This window comes from Mesocricetus auratus, unplaced genomic scaffold (assembly GCF_017639785.1).
Source record: "Mesocricetus auratus isolate SY011 unplaced genomic scaffold, BCM_Maur_2.0 Super-Scaffold_100009, whole genome shotgun sequence".
NCBI classification, from domain to species: domain Eukaryota; kingdom Metazoa; phylum Chordata; class Mammalia; order Rodentia; family Cricetidae; genus Mesocricetus; species Mesocricetus auratus.
Window position 1 is genome coordinate 31,255,269 of NW_024429193.1, and position 24,060 is coordinate 31,279,328.

At 39.1% G+C, this 24,060-nt stretch overlaps 1 protein-coding gene across 50 annotated transcripts in view; it reads left to right on the plus strand.

Moving 5' to 3' along the window:
* The window catches only part of Ank2 (ankyrin 2), a 557,097-nt gene that overhangs the window by 451,145 nt on the left and 81,892 nt on the right, over nt 1-24,060 (plus strand). For 39 of the 50 annotated variants that reach the window (XM_040751830.1, XM_040751836.1, XM_040751829.1 and 36 more), the window contains 8 exons: nt 25-123; nt 5,665-5,763; nt 11,454-11,651; nt 15,474-15,572; nt 16,035-16,133; nt 17,516-17,713; nt 20,665-20,763; nt 21,840-21,938. In XM_040751830.1, the coding sequence (XP_040607764.1) occupies nt 25-123; nt 5,665-5,763; nt 11,454-11,651; nt 15,474-15,572; nt 16,035-16,133; nt 17,516-17,713; nt 20,665-20,763; nt 21,840-21,938 (990 nt within the window). The remainder of the gene's footprint in view (nt 1-24; nt 124-5,664; nt 5,764-11,453; nt 11,652-15,473; nt 15,573-16,034; nt 16,134-17,515; nt 17,714-20,664; nt 20,764-21,839; nt 21,939-24,060) is intronic. The other 11 variants (XM_040751875.1, XM_040751876.1, XM_040751834.1 and 8 more) reach the window with 3 other exon arrangements.

Consider the following 24,060-nt stretch of genomic DNA (forward strand, 5'->3'; position numbering starts at 1 on the left):
AACTGCTGTTGCTTTGTTTCACAGTCTGGCCTCACACCAATACATGTGGCTGCCTTCATGGGCCACTTGAACATTGTCCTCCTTCTGCTGCAGAACGGAGCCTCTCCAGATGTCACTAACATTGTGAGTATGGCTTGGGTCAGAATAACCACAGGGAGAAAGAATGAGAGAGCCAGAGTGGGCGTGTGTGGGCTTGTATGTGTGTGTGTCATTAGAGCGCAGAGAAGGTCCACTGAAACATCGTTTTGTAACATAACATTTGGAACTTTACTGAATGCAGAATCCAGGTGTCAGAAAACAAATGGAAGGTGGGGATTGACAACAGTTTAGGTTTCCTGGTGCAGATGGATAAAACATTCATCTAATGCATATAGTAAAACAGGGGATGTTTTTAAAACTCCCCTGAGGCTGTGTGGTCATACACATCTGCAGTCCCTAGCCGTTGGAAAGTTGAGGCAGGTGACTTGTGAGTCTGAGCCAGCCTTCAGCGTGCTTCAGATAAACACACACCTTTGAAAGCGAATGAGCGATGGGTTGCAAAATAGTCTTCAGGGCTCACCCTAATTTGCTTGAATGCATTGTATTTCAGGTAATTTCCATTAAAATGAGCTCCATACTCAATGTTGGCAAAGACTAACCAGATATTGGCCTCAGTGAGGGTAATTGCTTGTGATATCAAAGCTCCTTTGCCATATCCTACTGAGTTTTAACTTCCATCTTATTCATTTGTGAAGTGGATGTTTCTTAAGCCTGAAATAGTTATCAACAATATTACAAAATGAATGCTGGTCTCCGGGCACCTTTCTTTCTGCATTAAGTACTGGGTGTTCCAGAATTCTGTCTGGCCTAAACTAGTATTTTCAGTTGATATATGTGTTTCTCTCACTGTCTTGAACCACCCTTTCTCTGGTAACTTTTTTATTGCAAAAAAATCTGATATAAAATTTCTCCAGGGAAGGAGAACCCACTATATGTGTTTATTCAGATACTAGACACTCCCGGGACAACATGAGGATTAAATTTTAAAAAAGCACATGCAACAAAGTAATTCTCCCTTCATGAACATTAATGGTTGTTTATTAAAGTGACCATACTTGTAGCTGTTGACTGCAGCCTGTTCTCATTTGGGGATAGCTTTCCCCATTTAAGTTGTGAAACAGAATGCCTAGGTTCTGTTTTACCCGTGCCCTTCCCACATTCTCATTTCTCTATACTTTATGTAGTTTTTGAAAGCTCTGGTGCTGGGACAGAGCCCATAGGAGAACCCAATTTATTTGATATACTCTCTATATTGCCCAAAAGTGAGATCATAAAACCATTGAAGAATTTCAGGTCTGTATTTATGTTTCCTTAATCACAGCATATTGGCCCTAACGTAACATTACATGGCAATCCTTAATCACCAAGTACAGGAGCCATTTCCTAGTAGGGCAACTTGAGGTTAATTTTTTTAATGCCTAAAGAATTCATGGGGCCAGAGAGATGGCATAGTCATTAAAGTGAGTGCCATGTAAGTATGAGGCTCTGAGTTCTATCTCTGTCACTCATCATAAAAAGTCCTGTGTGTTTCTGCAATCCCAGTGCTTGCTTTGGAGACAGAAAAGAGGACCCTCCTGGGGCTTATGACAGCTAGTCTGACCAAACATATGCGCTTCAAGTTCACTGAGAGACCCTACCTCAAAAAAATAGATGGAGAACAATTGAGGAAATCTTTTGAATCCCTGGCTTATAAACACAAACGCTCACACACGCACGCATACACACACACACACACACACATACACACACACACAGGAAAAAGAAAATAATTCATCTTTTTGTTTCTTATTAATCTTTTTTTTCATAATCTCTTATCAAAAGATTAACAGAGACCAGAGACAAATCAGTAGTGGGCATTATTTATTTGGTATCAGATTCTCCCCTTTTTATATTCTATAACATGGATTTATCACTTCCTACAATTTTTAAAGTTTTATTTAATTTAATTATGTCTTAGCAAAAACAATCAAACAGAAAAAGAAATTGAACCTGAATATTCTTGCACACAGGGCAGTGATTTTAAGAAAAGTACTCCTATGTGCTGACCCACTAATGCTGTTTTCTTTTTCATTCTCTTTTCCCTATATTTTACCTCTTTCCTCATTTGCATTGCAACACTTACAGGAAATACAGAGTAATAGTGATATGTTAAAATATATCATCATATTACCACAATGACATACATAATTATATTAAATGGGGAGCTTGGCTGAAATTTCTTTTTTTTTTTTCCTTTTTGGTTTTCTGAGGCAGGGTTTCTCTGTGTAGTTCTGACAGTCTTGGAATTCACTCTGTAGACCAGGCTAGCCTTAAACTCTGAGATCTACCAGCCTCTGACCCCTGAGTGCTGGGATTAAAGTTCTGTACCACCACACCCAGCTGAAGTTTCATGTAGTAGACATTTTTCAGAACCCTTCAAAAAATAATCCACAAACAACCACATAAGTGACCAATTCCAAATAGTTTGTTGATTATTTACCTGTTGTGTGGTCTCCTCAGGGACACAGAGAGAATTATACTTGCACATAGGTTTCTTGTATTCCAATCCTTTCATGCTTTGAAAAAAAATCTTAGATTTAGCAATGTGTATGCTAGACTTTAGCTCCCACATGGCAACTGTCCTAAATTTCTTCATTAGTTGTATCTGTTTGTCCTTTATATTGTTTGTTGCAGCCCCCTTTGAACAAGCACTTGGGAACTTCAGTCAACCCACCCCTTCTCAGCAGCATCCATGGATAGATTTTGTTTGTTCATTTTTTTAAAGCTATATCCTTCAGATAGGAGACAGTGTAGAGTTACTGATCAGGACACAAAACTCTCTATTTAGTTTTCATTCCAGATAAAACACTGAATTCCTTTGAGTGTAAGTAGATGTAATGCAACCGTTGAGACATGGCAAAATAATTACTTGATTGTCTGGAATTAAAATTGAAATGGACACTTGAACTATTTATTTGCTGAATCTGGCAACTCTACATTTAAAGGAATATAACTTTCTCTAGCAGGTGGTGCCTGTGAACTTGTGCGTTCTCAAGATATTAGGACATTGCTACTGGATCTAGAACTATGTGATTTGATTACGAAGCTGTGTGGACATGGACTGCCTGCTTGCTGTGACAGTGTCAGTCAGTCATGTCCTGACCTCAATGCACCCACCCTTGGCACCTCTATGTGTTGCTGGCATCGTGTTGCATCGCGAATGCAATTCTGTCGTTTGTGCTTTGATGTTTTTCCAACTAGATGCAACCTAAGTGAGAGTCAATGTAGCTGTCTGCTGAGCCGATTTTAAAGCTGTGTAAGAGGGGCATGACTCTTGGTACTTGCTTTGGACATGCACATGTGCATTCTCCTGCCAGTTTTGTTTTGTCTGAAAATTCACAACAAGCATAAGATGCACCAAAAGCTCAGACATTTGCAGACATATTTTTTCCTTACAACTTCCTTTCCCAGAAAACTTATACATCAACTTTAACTGGCAGCCTGTGTTCTATTACACACCTCTAACCTATTCATTGACAATTCATTGTGAGAGCAGAAAGGCAAGCACTCAAGGGGTCTTGAGAGTACAGCACAGATCATTAAGAATTTCTATTTTCTTATAACCAATTGGCTGATTCGTGGTCAAGTTCCTACTTTACATTATGCTTAAAGTTTTTTTCTACCAGTTTCTAAAGTTAAGGTATTTAAATAGGGTATCAGGCTATTCCTAACAATCAGGAAATAGAAGGTTCCAAGTAAGGCAATATGCAATATTTGGTGAGTTTCTTTTCCTTATGTTTCTGCATAAACAATAGGAATGTAAATATAAAAAGGTAATCACAGTTTACAGTAAATGCCAGTTACTCCAGAGTCATTAAATGAGACTTAAACGAGACAATCTTTATAAAGTTGGATGACCAGGAGTGAGTACATAAGTAACTTCTCTTTGAATAAGAAGTTCGGACTTTAGAATATATATATATATATATATATATATATATGAATATATATATATATATATCCATTCTCCCCTGAAATGTGTAGAAGCCAGAGGATAATTTAATATAGGTGTAAAGTAAAGGTTTAAAATATTAAGAATAGTATTTGAAAACTTAATAATCAAGTAGAGCTTAAAAATAAACATGTAAATTCAACATTCCATAGAAACTCCCAGAAGCATCTTTGACTTAATTTCTAAAAAGTATTATCTTGCCTTTATTTCTGCAAAACTAATGAAATAGCAAATCTTCATCAGACCTAGAAATGAAATTTCTAGTTTTTCTTTTTTTCTGTAACTATAAGATACCTGTCTCAGTTACTTAGACATGTGGGTTATGAAGAAAAAAGGACAAAACCATGGTTTCCCAAAGAGGAAAACTCTCACCATACATATCGAGACTTAAAGACAAGCTTGACTAATGCTGTTTTATAAAACATGTTTCATATACATTTTCTTTACAAAATCAAAATTCGCTATCAGAAAGTAAGGTCACCAGAAGACAAGTTAGCTATCAGTGAGAAGAGAACATTCAAGTCAACATCTAGGTCAAAGCTTTCTAATGGTATTGCTTGACTCAAATTTCTCATAACTCCCAAAGCAATGAAGCCGTCATGGTGAGAAAAGGGAGCTGTGAGCAATGAACCCCACTAATTTCATGTTAAATCTTTTAGATTTAAGAGTATTTTGTGCAAAGAATCAGAAGATGTTGTTCACAGGAGTTTTTCAGAAACATCCCATTCCAACATAGGCAAGTTTGGAGTTGATTTAGTTAATGTGGAGTGTGTTCCTCTGATTGGTTACTGTCAACTTGCCCTCTATAAAGGTTGTGTTGAGTCAACTTGTTTTATTCTAATATTGTGCTCTAACTATGAGATTATTTGAATGACAAAATTCCTGTCACCTTTGGTGATAACAGGTTTCCCTATGAGCATAATCTCTTGTCTCTAACCATCTTCTTTATTGTATCCTGATGAGTATATTACACCTTGGTATTGCATAGACACCCAAGGAGTGAAAAATAATTAAACTGTTAACAGCTACTACTGTCTCTCAGTACCCATCTACCTCCCCCTCTATAATCAAATACAATCATTAAAATAAGCAGGGTACCTACTGGAAAAATTAGATTTCTCCTATGATTAGTTGTGGTCTAATTTCACAACAAAAAGACATCAGACATAAGATTTTGTTCAGAAACAAGGTTTGCAATTTGAAAAGAAATTCATGTATGGCATAATTGATGTGATTTATATTTTGCAATGTGTTGACTTGATCATTGACATCTGGAGTTTCTCATTGAATGGAATCAATGACAGATCCCATAGGTTTGTAGGATGAAAGATCACATCTTCACCCAACCCCATGTAAGTTACCAAGATTGATCATGAAGTTAAACCATAGGGTATCCTGGATGTTTGGGTAAGTTCACTGGTTTGTCATTGACAGAAAACATTTACAAACATTTATCCTTCTAAAGATAAAGAAGATGCAAAACTATATTTTTCTGAACTGAACAATTACACCTCCTTTTAGATCATTTATACACTTGGATATCTTGCTGAATTTCACCAAAAAGGACATCTTTATCCTTTGCTATACAGAGCAGTGGGTTTATTTATGATTGGGCAATTTTTGTTTCCTGGCAGCGTGGTGAAACAGCACTTCACATGGCAGCGCGGGCTGGGCAGGTGGAAGTGGTCCGATGTCTCTTGAGGAATGGTGCTCTTGTGGATGCCAGAGCCAGGGTAGGTGCTAGCTCAACAGCATTCTTCTCTTGCAGTATCTGACCCCCTTTTTAAGATGGGGTATCTTCCTTTAATTCCTTGATTTTGAATTTCCACAGTGTACATATCAGTGAACTTTTAATTACTGAGATAAATACCAGAGAAAATAAAGGAAGGTTCACCGGTCCAGGGGGTCTCAGACTGTTATTGAATGGTTCTGTATTTCTGGGATTGATGTGAGGATAAATAGCACAGCAAAGCAAAGATACACATATCACAGTGGCTGAGAAGCAAAGAGGGTGTGTGCTTTTGCTAGAGTGCTTCATCCAGGAACCCCAGTCTCTTGGATGATGATGCTACCAATTAAGGAAGTTTTACTTCCCATCCATTAGTTAATCATCTCTGTAAATGCTGTCACAAACACTCAAAAGTGTGCTCAACCAATCTCCTATGTGTTTTTCTCAATATCTTAAATTGACAGTCAATAGGAGTTACCATAGGATATTAAATTGGGAGCATCAGATCAATAATACTTTAGAAGAAAGGCATACTATATAAGTGTATGTAATGAAAATACACTGAAGTTGTAGGAGCATTCAAACCGAGTCTCACTTTATTTAGCAAATTCAGTCTACAAGAAGCATAGAATTGACTTTAGTTTTATCAGTCTTTAATCTTGAGGAACCACTTTCATATTTACCCCTTCTATAAATTTATAGTCTTGCCTGTACTATATGGCATTGTGTATACTAAACATAATTTCTTACTACCCAAGGCAATCAGATTTGCATACCGACTCTTTCCAAGTTACCTAAAATAAAAAATGTCTTCAAAGTTCTGAAGCTCTCCCTTTCCCTGTTTTATTTTCCCCCTTTTTCTCTCTACTCTGGTGCTTGTATAGTTGAATATCCTGCGTATTTATTATCTCATAGTAATAGGCACTGGAGGTCACCTGATCACACTTGTCTGTTTCCAATTAGTTCTAACTCCCTCACAGGTTTGTTTTTCCTTCCTCTTTTTTTTAAAGATGTAATCCCCTTCCCTGTGTGTTGCATTCTTTCTTTCCTAAATGCAGCTGTGTTTCCTTGCCCTACTATGTTTTCTATTTCCTTTCCATATTGTGTAAATAAAAATGAAAGGATTTAACTTTAACATAGTAAAACTATATACAACAAAAACAGTTATCAAATAAGAACTATATTTACAATATCCAGTCTATTTGTATTTAGCAAATTCAGAGAAAATAGTCTATTATCTATCTTATTTTAATGATTCCAAAGTTTTATACATAATTTACCTTCTACCATAACTATGGAAAACTGTAACTCTATTTAGTCTTTAACTCCATCAAGACCCCTGAGGGATGTAATATTACCTAACAATAGAGATATCTGGCTGCCTGGGCAGTCACCCAAAGTTCCTCTGCAATGTTGGGGCATCCATCTTCCACCTACAGGTCTGGAGTATCTGGCAGACTTTCCAGTGAAGTAGGATATTTGAAGGACTGTCTTGTTTTGTATTGGCAAAGTTAGTCTGTTGCTTTCACCTGTGGCCTGCAGAATATCTGGCAGACTCTTCTGTGAATCAGGAATCCTGAAGGATTGTCCTGACTTGTCTTGACAAAGTTCAACAGTCTTTTTCCTGTGTCATACCTGTCCAGTCTGATTAGCGTATGTCAACAGCCAAGGCAAGAATGGTTTCTTGCCCAAATGACTAGCCTTGCCACATTGAAAGCAAACTCCCTATTGAGATTCTTTGATGCCCATCATCCATTTAAATAGTAATTTGGTGCTTCCAGGAGCATATATTTCTCATTATCATGAAAAACCTTAGGTTATTAAACATCTTAAATGCCATATTCTGTAGGTCTTTGAAGTGTTTGAAAATCATCTATCTGTCTAAAGTATACCCATTTAGTCTTGAAAACATACCTAATGTAGCTACAAGTTTGATTATAGATTAAATACCCCTTTATTAATTATAAATTGCATTAGCCGGGTGGTGGTGGCGCACGCCTTTAATCCCAGCACTCGGGAGGCAGAGGCAGGCGGATCTTTGTGAGTTCGAGGCTGGGCTGGACCGACAGCCTCGAAAACAATACAGAGAAACCCTGTCTCATAAGAACCAAAAAAAAATTATACATTGCATTTTAAATGTATAAAATGTATAGCATAAGCACACTATCCCAAACAAAAGTAGAAACTACATACAATATAACAAAAATAACTCTAAATTTGTATCAATATACCAAAATCCATGCCAATGCAAAATATCTGAGATTAATAATTGTCTTTTAATCCTATACTCTCCTATACAACAACAAACATCCATAACCCACCAAATAACTAACAACCACCCATTGCATCTCTTGGAAATGTGGGTATCCTGTTCTCCAGACTGCTTCCTGTTGTCTGTGGGTAAAGACATCTTTAGGAGTCCCAGAGAAAATTGAGATAATGGCCATGTCCTGGGAAGACGAGCTGTAACCTTTGTTGACATATATCACCTGTCAAGACTCAGGAGGTCTTCCTCAGTCAAACCTGATCCATATTAACCTGGAAGGAACTCACAACCTCTTGTTTCCTGTGGAGACAAAAGCAAAACCTCTTTCCCAAAGCATCTTTGACTTCCATTTGACAAATGCAGTGTTTTCTTCTTTTTAAAAGTTACGATAGTCCTAACGTATCTAAGTTGGTTCTATTTTTCAGTCCTCTTCACAATCCCATGTCTCTTAGCAGCTGTCATTTGCTCATCAGCAATCAAAACATGCAAAATCAGCACAATATTGCACAGGACCCAGGCTCCCTGTGTATTTCCCATCTCTACACGGCTTATTCTTTTTTATTTTATTTTAAACTTTTTATTCTATAATTGTCCATACTCTTCCTATTTTCTTTCTTAAGGCTATGAACATTTTAAAACACACTGTAACCTAATTAGAGGGTTTTTCCCCAATCTGGACCTCTTTTACTGCCTATCTTTTAGTTATTTAGCTATTTTGACTGGTTCGGTGGCTTTAGCAGCTGGCTTTATCCATTTCTCTGTCTTTAGCCAAGGCTAAAGCTTGTAGGTCTAGTTGGAGGTAGGTGACCAAGAACTACATTCAACCCCCTAGATCTGTAATGCTGGTGCCCTGCTCTGTGACTTGTTCTGTTGGTGCCATTGTGGGCCTGCTCTTTGCTTTTATGTTTGAGCAATGGTAGGATCCTTAGGCTTAAGCTGGTTTGAAACTTAACTTACTTTGCTTAGCTGCCAGCAAATATGGTTTGGGAGAACATTGGTAGCAGGAATCACATCCACATTTTAAACTTTGGCCCAGGGGCTGTTCTGTCTGTCTTTTTGTAAAAGTTGGGGTTCAGCAAGTCTCCCTAATTTTGGTTGCCTAGGAGCAAAGTAAACAGTAGACTTCTGTGGTGAAGCAGAGACCACCTGCTTCCTGTCTGGGCTGTGACCCAGGCACTTGTGCTTCCTGAGAAAGCCTTGTAGGAAAGGGTCAGGAGCAGAACTCATCCATGACTTTGTTCATTCTGATGAGTCTTCTGCACTTTCCCAATTCTTTGCCTTGATTTCTATTAACCTTATCCTGGAGTAGCAGATACAACTTTGCATTTCAACAAAGAAATAATTGCTCAAACCTGAAAAGATCTTACATGCCTGTGTAAACACAAGGATTTTCATATAGCAAAATTATATTATTTTCTTTTCCACTTTCAGATGGAAATAAAGCAAAATGTTTTAAAAGTAGCCAAGACATTATTAACTTTTATTTAAACAGACAAACAAACAAACAAGTGAACAGATAAGTCCCTACCTCTCTGGGGTCTGAGGACTAGGGAACTATAATATATCATTTAATCAGTAACTACTGGTTCATTCACCAGTATCCCTAACCCAGTAATTACCACCAGTTAGAGATGGTCAGTTAAGAAGAGCTCCAAAGGCTACCATCCCCCAACGTCCCCCTACTCTCTAAAATTCACAATTTCCCCGTATACATAAAATAAAAGCAACAATTCAAAAAGATTGTAGTCGACAATTCAGTGTGTGGCTTACTTTACCCACCTCCATCGTGGGAGAACCCAACTGCAGAGAGTGTGAGGCACTTGAAGGGTCCTGACTTGATGCTGATGACTCTGTTCACCATTTACTCTTGTTCTCATTCCTGCCCACCTGGTCCTGATCATTTTCTTCTTGGCCATCTTACTGCATCTGCCATTAGTGTCGGGTTTAATGGCTTAATGACCTTGAACAGTCTTTGGGATCTCATTACGTTCTTGTTCACTTTATCTGGAAAAAATGCCGAATAATACATTTTACTCTTTCTTTTGTTGTTTACTAGGACAAGTCATAAATGCATCATGCATGGAAGAAATTTATAATTTGCAGATTTTTATAGAACTTGAATTCTATTGGTAAAATAATTGTGTTGCTATTGCTTATTAATCTCTCCCTTCTTTGAAATTCATGTGATACAATTTTATCTCTCCCTATAGCTTTTTAAAAATATAATGTTAAAGTATTGTACTTATTAGGACAGATCTATTAATATTTTTCTCTTTTCATTCTTATCCCTGGCAGCTTTCCAGATTTTCCTTTCTTGCTTTTATGATGACTTACCCTGGAGTTTATAAAGATACACCCCTTTGCATTCCTAAGGACACACTCCATTTTATTTTTATAAGAGACAGTGGTTTTTCCTAGCTCTTTTAACTCTGAGAGCATTATTTGTGACCACACATGAGAGTCAGGTGATCTTATGAGCCTTGCTGAATATGTTGTTTTTCCTTCCCCTTCTAGTTATTTCCATCCTCCCTGTTTTTAAAGCAAAAAACACTTGGATGAGAGTTCATTCCATTTTCATTTTGCCAGAGTTCTATTTCATCCTTGAAGTCCTAGATGTGCATCACAGGCCCATCTGCAGGGCTCCCTGGGACAGTCTCTCTTTAAATCATACTACAATGTAGTCTTTATTCCCAGTTCTCCTAGAACAAAATGACCAGCATTTGTGTTCTTGGCTCAGGAGTGAAGTAGGAATAGCATTTTCCAGCTTCCTTGGGTCTTTTCTCTTGATTCATTTCCCAGAATAAATCCTGCCTCTCCGTAAAAGCTCTTGGAGAAGAATCTAGGTCTTAGGATTTCTGGTCTGGATTTCTTTCTCCTGCAAAACCATGAGTTTACCAATAAGTAAGCATAAGAAAGGATTGAAGACTTAAGGAGTTAAGAGATGTTTTTTGGGTGCTCATCAAACAATGACCAAGTTTATGAATGTACTTTCTAGTTAAAAATACAAGGGAGGGGCTTAATAGTTAAGAGTACCTGCTGCTGTTCTTACAGAAGACTGGGCTTGACTTTCACACCCACACAGTGGCTCACTAGTGCCTATAATTCCAGGGGATCTGATGCCTCTTCTGACTTCCAGAGGAACTGCACATGCATGGTTCCCTATCACACATGTTGACATACATACATATAAAAAAAGGAATACATAAAATCTTTTTAAAAATTTTAAGGGATATTTTATGACCAAATAGATCACTTCTATAACAAATACAAATAAAGTCATGACAGGGTAGTAACCTGTTTTTTTGTTGTTGTTTTCAGTAGAGATTCCTAGAGATTCAAAGAAGGTATCATGGAATGTTTGAGAAGTACATATTCCTGGTAAGCTTGGGTTTGCTGGGGCCTAACTGATTTCTTGCCTTGAGTTGTAGGAGGAACAGACACCTTTACATATTGCCTCCCGACTGGGTAAAACAGAAATTGTCCAGCTGCTTCTACAACATATGGCTCACCCGGATGCAGCCACTACAAATGGGTACACACCACTGCACATCTCTGCTCGGGAAGGACAGGTAGATGTGGCCTCTGTCCTCCTGGAAGCAGGAGCTGCACACTCCTTAGCTACCAAGGTAAGGGGGGTGGTTAAGAGAATGCAAGTGCCATGTTTAGGTTTTGCTCAACTGCAGAAAGTTTCCAGGAAGGGAAAAATCTCTGTCAGGCCTCTAACTCGTTTCCTTCTCAAGTAGTTTAGATTATGTAACATCTTCAAGGAATATTGTATCCCATCTTCTAAATAAAGTTCTAGTTCCTTCTGGTATAGGCATCCAGAAATGTAATGGTCATGATTGTATTACCACAAAGCAAAGGTCACTCTTTCTTTCCTTTTTACTATAAAATATATTCTTCAGAGGAATAAAATAGTGGGGAGGGAGATTCTCTAATATGTTGAACTGGCATCACTGATGAAGTAGAAAATACTGCATTAGACTAGCAATGCTGGGTAACGGAGTTGAGTGACAGCTCCCTTTGCTCCATCCCGCCTTGCCTAGTGCTAGATCCATCACTTCTCATTTGGAATCTCATTTCCTTTGGAGTGTCCAACTGTATCAGTTCCTTTTTTGTTGCTAAGATAAAATACCTTAACCAAAAGCAGCTTATATAAGAGTGAGTTTATTTTGGCTTATGGTTCCAGAAGGTAGATATTTATAATGGCAGGGATGGTGTGGCAATGGGTGGCCAGAGAAGGGACTTGGGTGATCACATTTTACCAGCACACTAGGAAGCAGAGAAAGCACAGCAAGTAAGGCAAGGCTGTCAGCATTCATACACCATCACCAGTGACATACTTCCTCCAGCAAGACTGTACCTACTAAAGATTCCATAGCTACCACAAAGAGTGCCACCAGCAGGGACCAAGTGTTCAGATGCTTGAGCAAATAGGGGACTTATTCAAATCTCTACACTAAATGTCACCAGCTTTTCTTTCCTCCCAGTTATTTGCAGTGTCTAGACAGAACAGGTTTGCACATCAGTTCATGAGTTATATAACACCAAACAAACACTGTAACATCCTAGCCTGTATTCAAGGTCCCATGGTGGTGTGGGGCTGCTTCTTCTTGTGGAAACATTCTACTAGAAATTCACTACATAGAGAGGATTTACACTGAAGCATGAACGTGCCCAAATAGCTAGAGCAAATTAGACAGAGCTCGTGCAGAAGAACAGAAAAACAAGGCAAATAGAGTCCTAGAATGCATGAGTTTGTCCCAGGGCAATGTACTTTCCACATGTGCAATAACAGTTCGATGAATTAAAATGCCATTTCGGATGACTTTCAGTAAGCAGGAGTAAATACTATGCCTGGGTGGAAAGAAGTTATTAAGTGTGGACTGAAGTAGTGGTATGGCCTCTGAGCACTCAGAAGTGAGATCTACCCACGAGTTACCATCAGCACAAGCCTATTGGAACACGGCTGTCAAAGATGTTCTGACATGGGACTGGAGAGACAGCGCAGAAGTTAAGAGCACCTGCTGTTCTTACAGAGGACCTGGCAACCACAAAGAAATGTACAGCCATCTGTAGCTCCAGTTCCAGGGATTTTGACACCTTCTACTGTCCTCCGAAGCACCATGTGGTACACACTCATCAGGCACACACTCTTATACATAAAGTGATAATGTATCTTTTAAAATGTTCTGACATAGAAATTGATACATTTTCTAATGAAGAAATCTGAAAAGGTGAATGAATTTTCAAAATTCTTCAAAAAGAAAAAATATCAGAACTTAGACACCAAGGAAGTAATGTACAATGATGATAGTAACCCAAGCAACTTGGCAGTCATTTTAATGGATGAGGAATAGAACTAATATATGTAAAAGTAAAGGAATAGAAAATAGCCCCTTGCCTTTCAAGGATTTTTAGGATTAAAAAAATAACCAATTCTATAGTGCAACAGGGTAATAAAAAAAGAATCACTTGTTAAACAGAATGGTTTAGTGACCAAGGCCGGCTGGATACTGGGTGACTCATGATCATTAAAACTGTTTAAGTGTTTATAAATACCAGAGGGAGATTATGCTCTGATGAGATTCACATTGCAAGAAGTGGCCCTGTGACTCAAGGGATGGCCTCTACCCCTGCCATTCTGCAGTGAAAATACTGTGCAGTTTTGTCTAATAAGGGCTTCCAACTGTATAAAGGGGGTGGGCACAACTTCAACCAGATTGTAAGGATAAGGAGTTTGGTTTTCTTCCTCCATATAATCAAAAAGCAAGTTGGGGAGGCAAGCGTGTCTTTGGTTTACACTTCCATATTGATGTTCATCATTGAAGGAAGTCAGGACAAGAACTCAAACTGGGCAAGATCCTGGAGGTAGGAGCTGATGCAAAAGCCGTGAAGGAGTGCTGCTTATACTGGCTTGCTCAGTCTGCTCTCTTATAGACCCTAAGACCACCAGCCCAGGGATGGCACCACCCACAATGGGCTGGGCCCTCCCATATCAATCACTAATTGAGAAAATGCTTTACAGCTGGATCTCATGAAGATGTTTCTTCAATGGATGCTCCTTCCTCTCTGATGACTCTAGCTGTGTCACATTGACACAAGAACGGCCATTACAGGGTCTTAAAGAGTTCTCAATGCAGGAGTAATTGCTTGGTTGATTTTCTAGATCCTGGTCAATGTTAGAATTCTTCAACTCCCACTATTGTTCCAGAAAAGCATGTGGCTGAAGCATCTTTCCTGGAGGACGGGTTGACATCATAGTGCCACCTGGAGGTTTCAGGACTGGGACTCTATTTATAGCATGCTGCTCATTGAATTACTGCTGTTGGTTAGGCTCATGGGACAGTGAGTGTGTCCATACAAAAAATATAGGGCAGGCATCTTTTTATTATTACTTAAATACATCCATTTATTTTACATTTCAACTGCAGTTTCCCCTCTCTCCTCTCCTCCAAGTCCCTACCCCACCTCCCTTGTACTCCCTGCCCCCCCATCCATTCCTCCTCTGTTTCTGTTTGGAAAGGGGAAGACCTCTCATGGGTATCAACAAAGCATGACTTACCAAGTTATTAAGGCTGGGCAAAGTAATACAGCATGAGAAATTGGTTCCCCAATGTGTTACGGACAGTGCTAGGAGTCCCACAAATAGACCAAGCTACACACCTGTCATGAGTATGCAGACAGCTTAGGATGGTCTCATGCACACTCCCTGGCTGTTGGCCCAGACTCAGACAGGCATCTTCTAAAAGCACGTTGTTGAATCTTCAGTGTGGTTAACTATCTAGTATTAGTCAGCCACTGGCACACCATGGTAATGGGTTTGACTAGAGACATTGGTCTTTTGGACAGCATGGGGACAAATTTCAGAGTGTTAAAAGGATATTTTTAGTAGAATTTATAGTATTCTGTAGATCATCTATCTGGCCAGTTTTGCAGAAAATGTATCAAATGACTCAATAGTTGTTTTAACCCAAGCTTCCTAAATACTCTACAACTTAAAAAAAAATTTTCAAATGAAAAATACCATTAAAAGGACTATAAGAAATTGAAGGCAGCTGTTCACTTGGTTGTGTTAGTTTTAGAGGCAAGATGAAAAATGAACTTTTTGATACTTGGTTTTCCATTCACAAATCAGAACAGTATACCAACACCACTAAATGTTGGTGACTAAAATCTATTAATGTCAAGTTTCAGTTTCCAAGACTCCAAATACATTTCTTGTTGTTGTTCAGTCCATCAAACTTAGCAAAGCTCCTACCAGTTCCGGTTTAATTTCATTCCTTACCATTTTAGTGGTCCATGATTAACAGATATCATGCTATCAGTTTTCACAAACGGAGAACCAATAGTGTTAGCTTAATGGATCAACAAACATTTTGTAAGGAACTGAAGTTTAGAAAAAATAAAACAGCAACCTAATTGTCGCATTTCTTTGTACACTATAGAAGGGTTTCACTCCCCTGCATGTGGCAGCCAAGTACGGAAGCTTGGATGTGGCAAAGCTTCTCTTGCAGCGCCGCGCAGCCGCAGACTCGGCAGGGAAGGTAAGAGGTTTCTGTAGTATGTTGTCACCACCCGGCTGTTGACTCGCATTTATCACTCATCAGAAATGAAGATGAATGCTCCAGGCAAAAGTACGCCAAATATGCACATATATGACTCTTTCTGTTGCTGTACACTGCAATTTAGAAGCATTGTTTGCAGGACCCACAGCTACTCTGTATCAAGAAGAATCCTTGTGATGTATACAGAAATTTAACTTTTGCTTGTTGTGATCAGAAAGCTGCCCTTTGCCAATTTTCAGGGCAAATATTTCCAATTTTAGTTGTTTCTGATAGGAAAATTATCATGTATCTGTTTTTCTTCTTTCCATTGACCGTATTAATTAATTAACATGTAATTAATTGATAGCACTGTCCAGTCCGTGCATCCTGGTAGTTTCAGAGCAGCTAACACTAGCTAGCTAATAATGTATTAATGCTGAGGTTTAAAAACCACCTTTACAGAATGGCCTTACCCCGCTCCATGTTGCTGCTCATTATGACAACCAGAAGGTGGCGCTGCTGCTGCTGGAGAAGGGTGCTTCCCCTCACGCCACTGCCAAGGTGAGGACCACAGCCTAGGAATCCAGGTGCCATGTAGCTGAGTATACATGGTCCTTGCTTTTAGATAACTTCCATGAAATAGTAATACTTTTTTGTGACTTAAAAACGGTTTCTACCAATTGCTTTGTCTAAAACCATTTTGTGATTTTTAGAGCTGGGAGTTACCAACTGAGAGTACATATGAGTTTGTGGAGATTAATCTTATTCCTAGCAGGCAGGGTTTTAGATACTGAAAAATGGAACTTGACACAGGCATTTTACATTTCTCCTACTTGCCTATAAAACATAACTTTCATACCCTCACTCCTGCTAACATCAAAAATTTCACTCTGCCCCTACAAGGACTCTTTGCCTTTGAAGTGTTCATCTGGGTCAACTGAATTGGGAATACTTTTAAGTGGGTCTCTAGATTACGAATACTTTTTGGTGTGTATCTTATCCATATTCAAACACGGCTCCTACCAAGTCTGGCTATTTATCAACAGCCATCTTCATTTATAGTGTTTACCAGTAGGTTCTTATGTTGAAAATATACACAGATGTCACATATTTCAGTAACTCATTTAAAAACATGTTTTAAGATCATATTTTAAAATATTTATCATAATTTGAAAATAGTAATGTTGTAGTAGATTCCTAACAACACAAATCTTATCTCCCTTAGTGTTCCTTTACCCATCACAGAGCCTGGCTTATTCTAGGACTTCAATAGCATTTTCTCAAGGAGTGGAAAGGATACTCTGGTTAGAACCATTTGAGTACAAGTGTTAAAACAATATCATAGAAGTTACTCAATTTGATTCTGTGTGGGTAAAGTAATACCTGATTATAGGATTCTGTGGTGTGAAATTGCATGATTTGGGAGCATTATGAACAGATCATAGTTAGCTCATAGTAGGTTGTCTTTTGGGGAGAGAGGACTAGAAATGACCAAAGGGTCAGGAATAACTCAAGGAACGGATCCTTAACCTGGGAGAGAGAAGATCTAGAGAAATCTTTAGACAGAGATGAAATCCACCACCAGGGTCTCAAGGACTATCACATCAAGAGGTGTCTGCCGTTCTTTCTTTTCTTGTTTGGGAGAAAAGCTAATTATGAAGGGACTTTCTTATTTGATGCTTTTAGGCCTGTACCTTTCTAGAGTATAATGGTTGCAAAGATGCGTATGGTTAGATGGAAACATGTCATAACTAAGAGTTTGAATTAACTTTCAGCTTACATTGATCTTTTCTGTATACCTTATTATTTCCATTGGAGATAAATATTTGATCACTTACCAAGTGTTCTCTCTGTGTGTGATGTGTATGTGTGTGTATGTGTGTGATGTGTCCTGTGCATGTGTGTGCATGTGTGTCATATCCATATTTTTGTTTCTGTTGTAGAATGGTTATACTCCTCTACACATTGCTGCCAAGAAGAATCAGATGCAAATAGCTTCCACACTACTGAACTATGGAGCTGAGACTAACACTGTGACAAAGCAAGGGGTCACTCCACTGCATCTGGCCTCACAAGAGGGGCACACAGATATGGTCACCTTGCTTTTGGAAAAAGGAGCCAATATCCACATGTCAACCAAGGTATTGTTTTCTAGACTCTGACATCAGTCGTGTCTACTGGAGAAATTTAAACAGAAACCAACCAAAGATTATTTGGAACAAAAATGGTTTGTGTGTGCATGCAAAGGAAGCAGGGCTGTGTCAAAAACCTCAAGACGGAAGGAAGGCAAACTCAGCTAGAAACTAAGGGATGGCAATTGCTCCCACAGGTTTGCTTTCCATAACCGTGCATTGTGGGTATTCACTTTTCTTCTCAAGTCAGTTCCATTACCTCTTTGTGCTGCCCTGCACTCTCAGCTTCTCAGCATGGTGTGGGCATCTCAAGAAGCTATCCCATAGTCCCCAGGAGTTAAGATCACTGTACTTCAGCAGCCATAATGCCTTAGTTTCTGCTGATTGTAATTGCAAATTGCAGTAAGAAAGTGGCTTGGGAGCCAGGGACAGAGACAGACAAGAGGGTGGTTCCAACAGAGGCTGGGCTTCAACAGGTGTATATGAGCTAGCAGGTCAGGATCCACTACACAAGGCAAGCAACAGAGTTACCTCTGCATTGTGGTTGGAGGACTTACTGATTACTGATTTTTAAGCCACCTTCAGCCTGCCTTAGGTAGTGACTCTAGTTAGAAATCCCTTTTAGAGAAAGCTACATAGTAATTTAAGCTCCCCTCCTAGTAAATAGCCTCTGTAGATGACCATGTTAATTATAATATGATAGTCAAGACTATAAGGGTAAGATCATTCAAACATAAAAGTATATGCCTACTACAGGTTTACTTATTTATCAACCTGGAGCCACCGCTCAGAAACCAAAATTTATAGTCTGTTCATATTAACTGACCATTTGAATCTCTTGGTGCTTTTTGTTTGTACCATGTAATTGGTCAAGATAAAAGCTAAGCTTCTTAGGATTTTCCAAAAATACTATGCTTCCAATGTGTGACTATTAGATTAACCTGTACGTTTAGAATATCAATTTGCCTACTAACATTAGCTGGAGTATATTACATGCACTCTTTAGAAGAAATGTGATCAGGTAGATTGTCTCAAGCATACCTAAAGCTCTGGTCCCTGTCTTTGTCACTCAGAAGTGTCCCATTGCATTTTCATCTTTGTGTTGAAAGTCCTCCCAGATCCTTTCTTACAGTGCAATGTTTTAGTCTCTTGCTATGACAAATTACTTCAGATTGGGAACTTTATAAAGAATAAGAGTTTCAATTGACTTATGATTCCAGAGGCTGAGAAGTCCAACAGGATGATGCGAGCACATTTTGGCATCTGGTGAGGGTTTTCTGGGTACATAAGGATACCGTGGAGAGCGTCACAAATGAAAGATGGGTGCTTCACCCTCATGGGCTCCCAGCATTCTAAGTCTACCCAGTGATCCCAACTTCAAGTAGCATTTGGAGATTCAGTGTTTCCTTGAAATTTTGGGAGATATGTCTAAACCACAATGTGGAGCTGGAATAGTCTTTCCATGCTTGCATTTTAAAAGAATGAACATAAAATGTAACAGTGAAAACTAATATCTCCAGACAGTAGAGAAGGCTTGTCCCACATTTAAAGCACACTTTTTAGGCAATCATTTGCCTAGGTGGGGAAATCCTGACACTGAGATACAAAATATATTGTTTAATATTAGTTTATAAAGGAGGGGGCATACATCTATTTACTGTCTGCCTAAAAACGCAATCATTTGAAAACAATCAGAATTGTTTTTAAACTTATTTTTAAACATTAAGTGCCATCTTGAGCAGATTAAAATCTTTTTATATATAATATTTTATTCATTCTTTGAGAATGTCATGCAATTTATTTTGGTCATATTCACCCATCATTCTTCCCCTATTATTTCTCCATCTTCCAACCCCTCTTAATTTCTTGTCTTCTTAAAAAATGACTCATGTTACCCAGAGATTCGTGGGTTTGGCACCATCCATTGGTGGCAGTTGACCAACCAGTGGGCATACACAGAAAAGAAAACCAACTCAATTATCCCCAGAAGCTATAAACTGTCCATATCTACCAAGTTAGGGGCTCAAGAGGCCCTCTTCTCATTCCATGCTAGAATATTGGCTAGCTACATCTTGTGTAGGTCTTGTGCTGCCAACCACAGCTGCTGTGAGTTCACGAGGGCAACAGACCTGTCATCTCCAGAGGACATTTTTTTGCTCTGCTCCTGTCCAGCCTCTGACTCTTAACTGTCTTTTTGTCCTTTCTTCCATGATGGTCCCCAGTCTTGGAGATGGGGATAATATCAATGTCCTGCTTGCAGCTGAGCAATCCACAGATAATTAATCTCTGTACTTTAATCAGTTATGACTTTCTATGTTAACCCCTATTTCATGAAGAAACTTCTCTGCTGAGGTCAGAAAGTGACATTTATAATATAGGTAGATATTTGATATTGTGTCCATTCAGCAAAATAATAATAATAGATTCACTCCTGGGGCCTGTGAGCTAACCCCACTCAACCACAGGGTTACTTTATAAAATTTACCATCTGGAAGACAACCCCTACCCCCCAAAGTAAATTGAGTGCTAGAAAAAATATTCTGAGCTTACTTCCAGTAACTCCATATATTTTAAACATTAATATGATACGTTATTGATGAAAATATTGATTATTGCCAAGGTTATACAGTTGCAGCAATATTTGTTTAGTCCATTAATTGAAGTAAATAAGTAGACTCATGAGGAAGTGTAGGTAGGCTTGAAATGAATATTATTTGGAAGCTTATTAGCAAAACTGTTTTAAAGACTGAAATCATAAATACCAGATACAGAAAACATAATTTTCTGCAGAGAATATGTCTTGGTTGAAAACTCATGTTTAATCTTGAGGATTTGTCTAAAACCTGAGAAGATGGGATGTCTGGAGAGAGGCCATATGCTTTCCAACCCTTCAAGACACGATCCTATAGACAGTGTGTTTCCCTCTCTGATGTGTTCCCTTGCTTCCATTCTTGCTACAGAGTGGGCTCACATCCTTACACCTTGCAGCCCAAGAAGATAAAGTGAACGTTGCTGACATTCTCACCAAACACGGGGCTGACCAGGATGCCTCCACAAAGGTACAGCAGATCTCTTGGCAGTGTTGTCACCAGTTCTGGTTTGGCTGACTCTTGGTTGGCCTCATTCAGGTCAGCTCATGCCCGAGGTCCCTCTTCTTAAAAGTTCATTCTAAAGTATAAACCGCATGTTTCCCTGTGTCTGCTAGAGTCAGATTGAAGTTGAGAAAGTGGCTTCAGGACTCAGCCTAAGATTCCAGTTCTGCAGTTTGCTGCCCACCCTCTTACTTCCGCTTTAACTCCTACATCTGCCTCGCTGTTTTGGCTCTATCCTTGTTCAGCTATACGCCCTTGGTCTTGAGGGGGATTGGTTCTCTCTGTGCTATTGTTTTCTTACCCATTCTTTTTGCTATTGTTTTAGTGTCACTTATTACTTATATAATGAGTTGTAGTAATTTTTTGCTTTTTCATTCCCCTGCTCATCCCTTCCCTCTCCCACCTTCTTAACATGCCCTGCCCCCTCCAGCTCGCCTGCCTTGTTTTTGTGTAGGGGCAAATGGGTTTAATTAGACTTACTTACCTGAACATAGGTAGGAAGTCATGGAGTTAGGGCAGTTTATCTATAGCTACACTACTGAAGACAGAGACACTGCTCCCCAAGCAAGTGTTAATTGCTAACAACCACTCTGGGAGGGATGGGGCCTCATGGGCTCCCTCTCTCATTCAGATAAAATATTGATGGGGTCAATTTTGCAATTATGCAAGTTTTGTTCAACTACAGCAGCCTCAGTGAGTTTATGAGTGTCATGGTTATGTCATGGCCAGACGACATCTCTTTATTGCTCATCTTCCCATCCTTCCATTCTTCCTCCCACCTTTCGCTCATCTTCACCTGCTTCTTCTACTAGAATCTTCTCCCTTCCATTGACATACCTATCATTTTGCACTTTTCAGTTCTTTTAGCTAAGTTAAGTCACCTGTGTGTCTTTTCTTCCTTGCTGATGTAAAGTTCTGTGTCCTTAGGGACTGCTTGTCCTATATTTGCACCCAAAAGATACCATGTGCAATAATTGAAACCTTACCTTTGTTGATTAACTACTAGCAGTATAATACTTGTACTTTGGTATTTGTCATTACAGCTTGGTTACACTCCTTTAATCGTGGCCTGTCACTATGGAAATGTGAAAATGGTCAACTTTCTTCTGAAACAGGGAGCAAATGTCAATGCAAAAACCAAGGTAAAAATATGTACTCATTTTCCTTCTTGACAATCAAACTCATCCTGCCAAGGGTACAGTCAGGACACTACTGTAGCTTCAAGTTGCTTTTGGGTTAAATTTAATTTTGTTTTCTAGTTCTTCTGAACTAATTTTGAAGAAGCAGTGTAGTTTTCTGACTGTTTAGGGCTTTCCTCTCTGATAACCTTTGATAGCCATGGAAGTCAGCTTCAGAATGTGTTACAAAGTTGAAATGGATTTGGCTTAGCAATTTGCTGCAGGAAACAGTTGATCTTCATAATTCATCCAAAGCCCAGACAGACTTCGTCTAGTGTTTCAGGTCCTTGACCCTGTCACCTAGCTCCACATCTCCTCCTGTGGAAAAACAGACTTGCACAGCCCACACTGCACATATCACTTTTTTTTTTTTTGGTTTTACGAGACAGGGTTTTTCTGTATTATTTTGGAGGCTGTCGGTCCAGCCTGGCCTCGAACTCACAGAGATCTGCCTGCCTCTGCCTCCCAAGTGCTGGGATTAAAGGCGTGCGCCACCACCACCCGGCACATATCATTTTTTAAATAAGCTGTCTCTTTGGGAAGTTCGTGTGGTAATGCTTATTGACAAAAGTGTGAAATGTCCAAGTTGTGGGTTCTCAGGGATAACTCAGAGATGGTGCATCCCTATCAGTTCTGCACAATGCAGGTCAAAGGTCCTATTGGACAAAGCAGGTCAGAATATCACACCTCATCTCAGAGCACACATATTGGTCCAAGTTCAAGAGAAAAACATGGTATATCTGCTGTTCTTCACTGCTACAGAGAATTGTGGGCTCGGTGTATTTGAGTTCATGCATCAGGAAGACCTGCCATGGCTCAGGGGCATCAGCACAAGCACATTCAAGGGTTTCAGAGCCATCATTTCAAGATGACACTGATTAGAAATAAATACGAGATGTTTTGTAAATCAGCATTTCTTTTGCTGTCTTCCGAGAAGCAGAAACAATGTCACTTTTTGTGCAAAAGCATGTTCATAGACTAACTAATCTGAAACAAACTTATTTTGTAATCTGTAAATAGTTCTATAGCACTTAAGATGCAAACTTCCAAGCTTGCCCTGTGGTGGCTGTTGTGTAGTTTCTGACCTACACAGTTCTGAGAAGCTTTCATCTGGTGCTTATTGAAGAGTTTCCCTATGCCTCCTCAGCCTTTAGTTCCTAGCACTGTTTTTGTTGAGCCAGCTCATACACAGTCAGATCGACTGAAACGTACAAACACACCAAGCAGAGACACCGGCAGTACGACAAGGTTTGTGTGGTGTCAGTGAGTGTTTGCCCACTGAGAAGGTCCTAACACTTAGATGCCCATCACTGTTTTGTGTTGTCTGTGCCTCTGTGAAATTAGATCTGTACATTTTGTTAAGAGAAAAACAGAATCTCATTTTAACATTTCAGCGGTTTCTTTTAGGAGAACTATATAATTTTACTGTGACCTTTGGGGCCATATATTTCAGCGCAGCGGGCAGATGCATGTCTTAATAGGCAATCTGTTAATAAGTTCTTCAGAATTTTTCCGCAGGGAACGATACCTTTGCAGAAGGAATTATATTTGTGTCCTGATGTTTATGTGTAACCATGGTTACTAAAGAATTGTTTAACTGCTTTTAGAATGCAAACATGTGTCCTGCCTCTACGCCTTAACTGCTTATGAAACTTGACATAAAAAATTAAGAAATGTGAACTTTAAAAAATGAAATCATTATTTGCTTAGAATTATAATGAAACCCTGTTGTATTAGATTGAAACAAACTGGACTTATAGGGAATCAACTTGTGAAAAGGGTTTAAACTCTAGTACAGAATAGAAATTTCTTTGATTAGACACACTGATAGATACAAAGATTGTCTGTGAGGAAATGACACAGCTTGCTAGATTTTCATGTAATTCTCATGAACTACACACATCTTCTTGGAAAACATATTTGGTCCCTCTTGAAGCACACACCTTCAGCCACCTGTGTTATACAATAAGAAAAATGGAAGTATGAGGATTTGGAGTCTTGCTCATCCATAGTAGAAGGGGTAGATGTGAGGCTGGTGTACCAGCAGACTGGTAAGTCACAGAAACATCAAGCCAATGTCAATGTA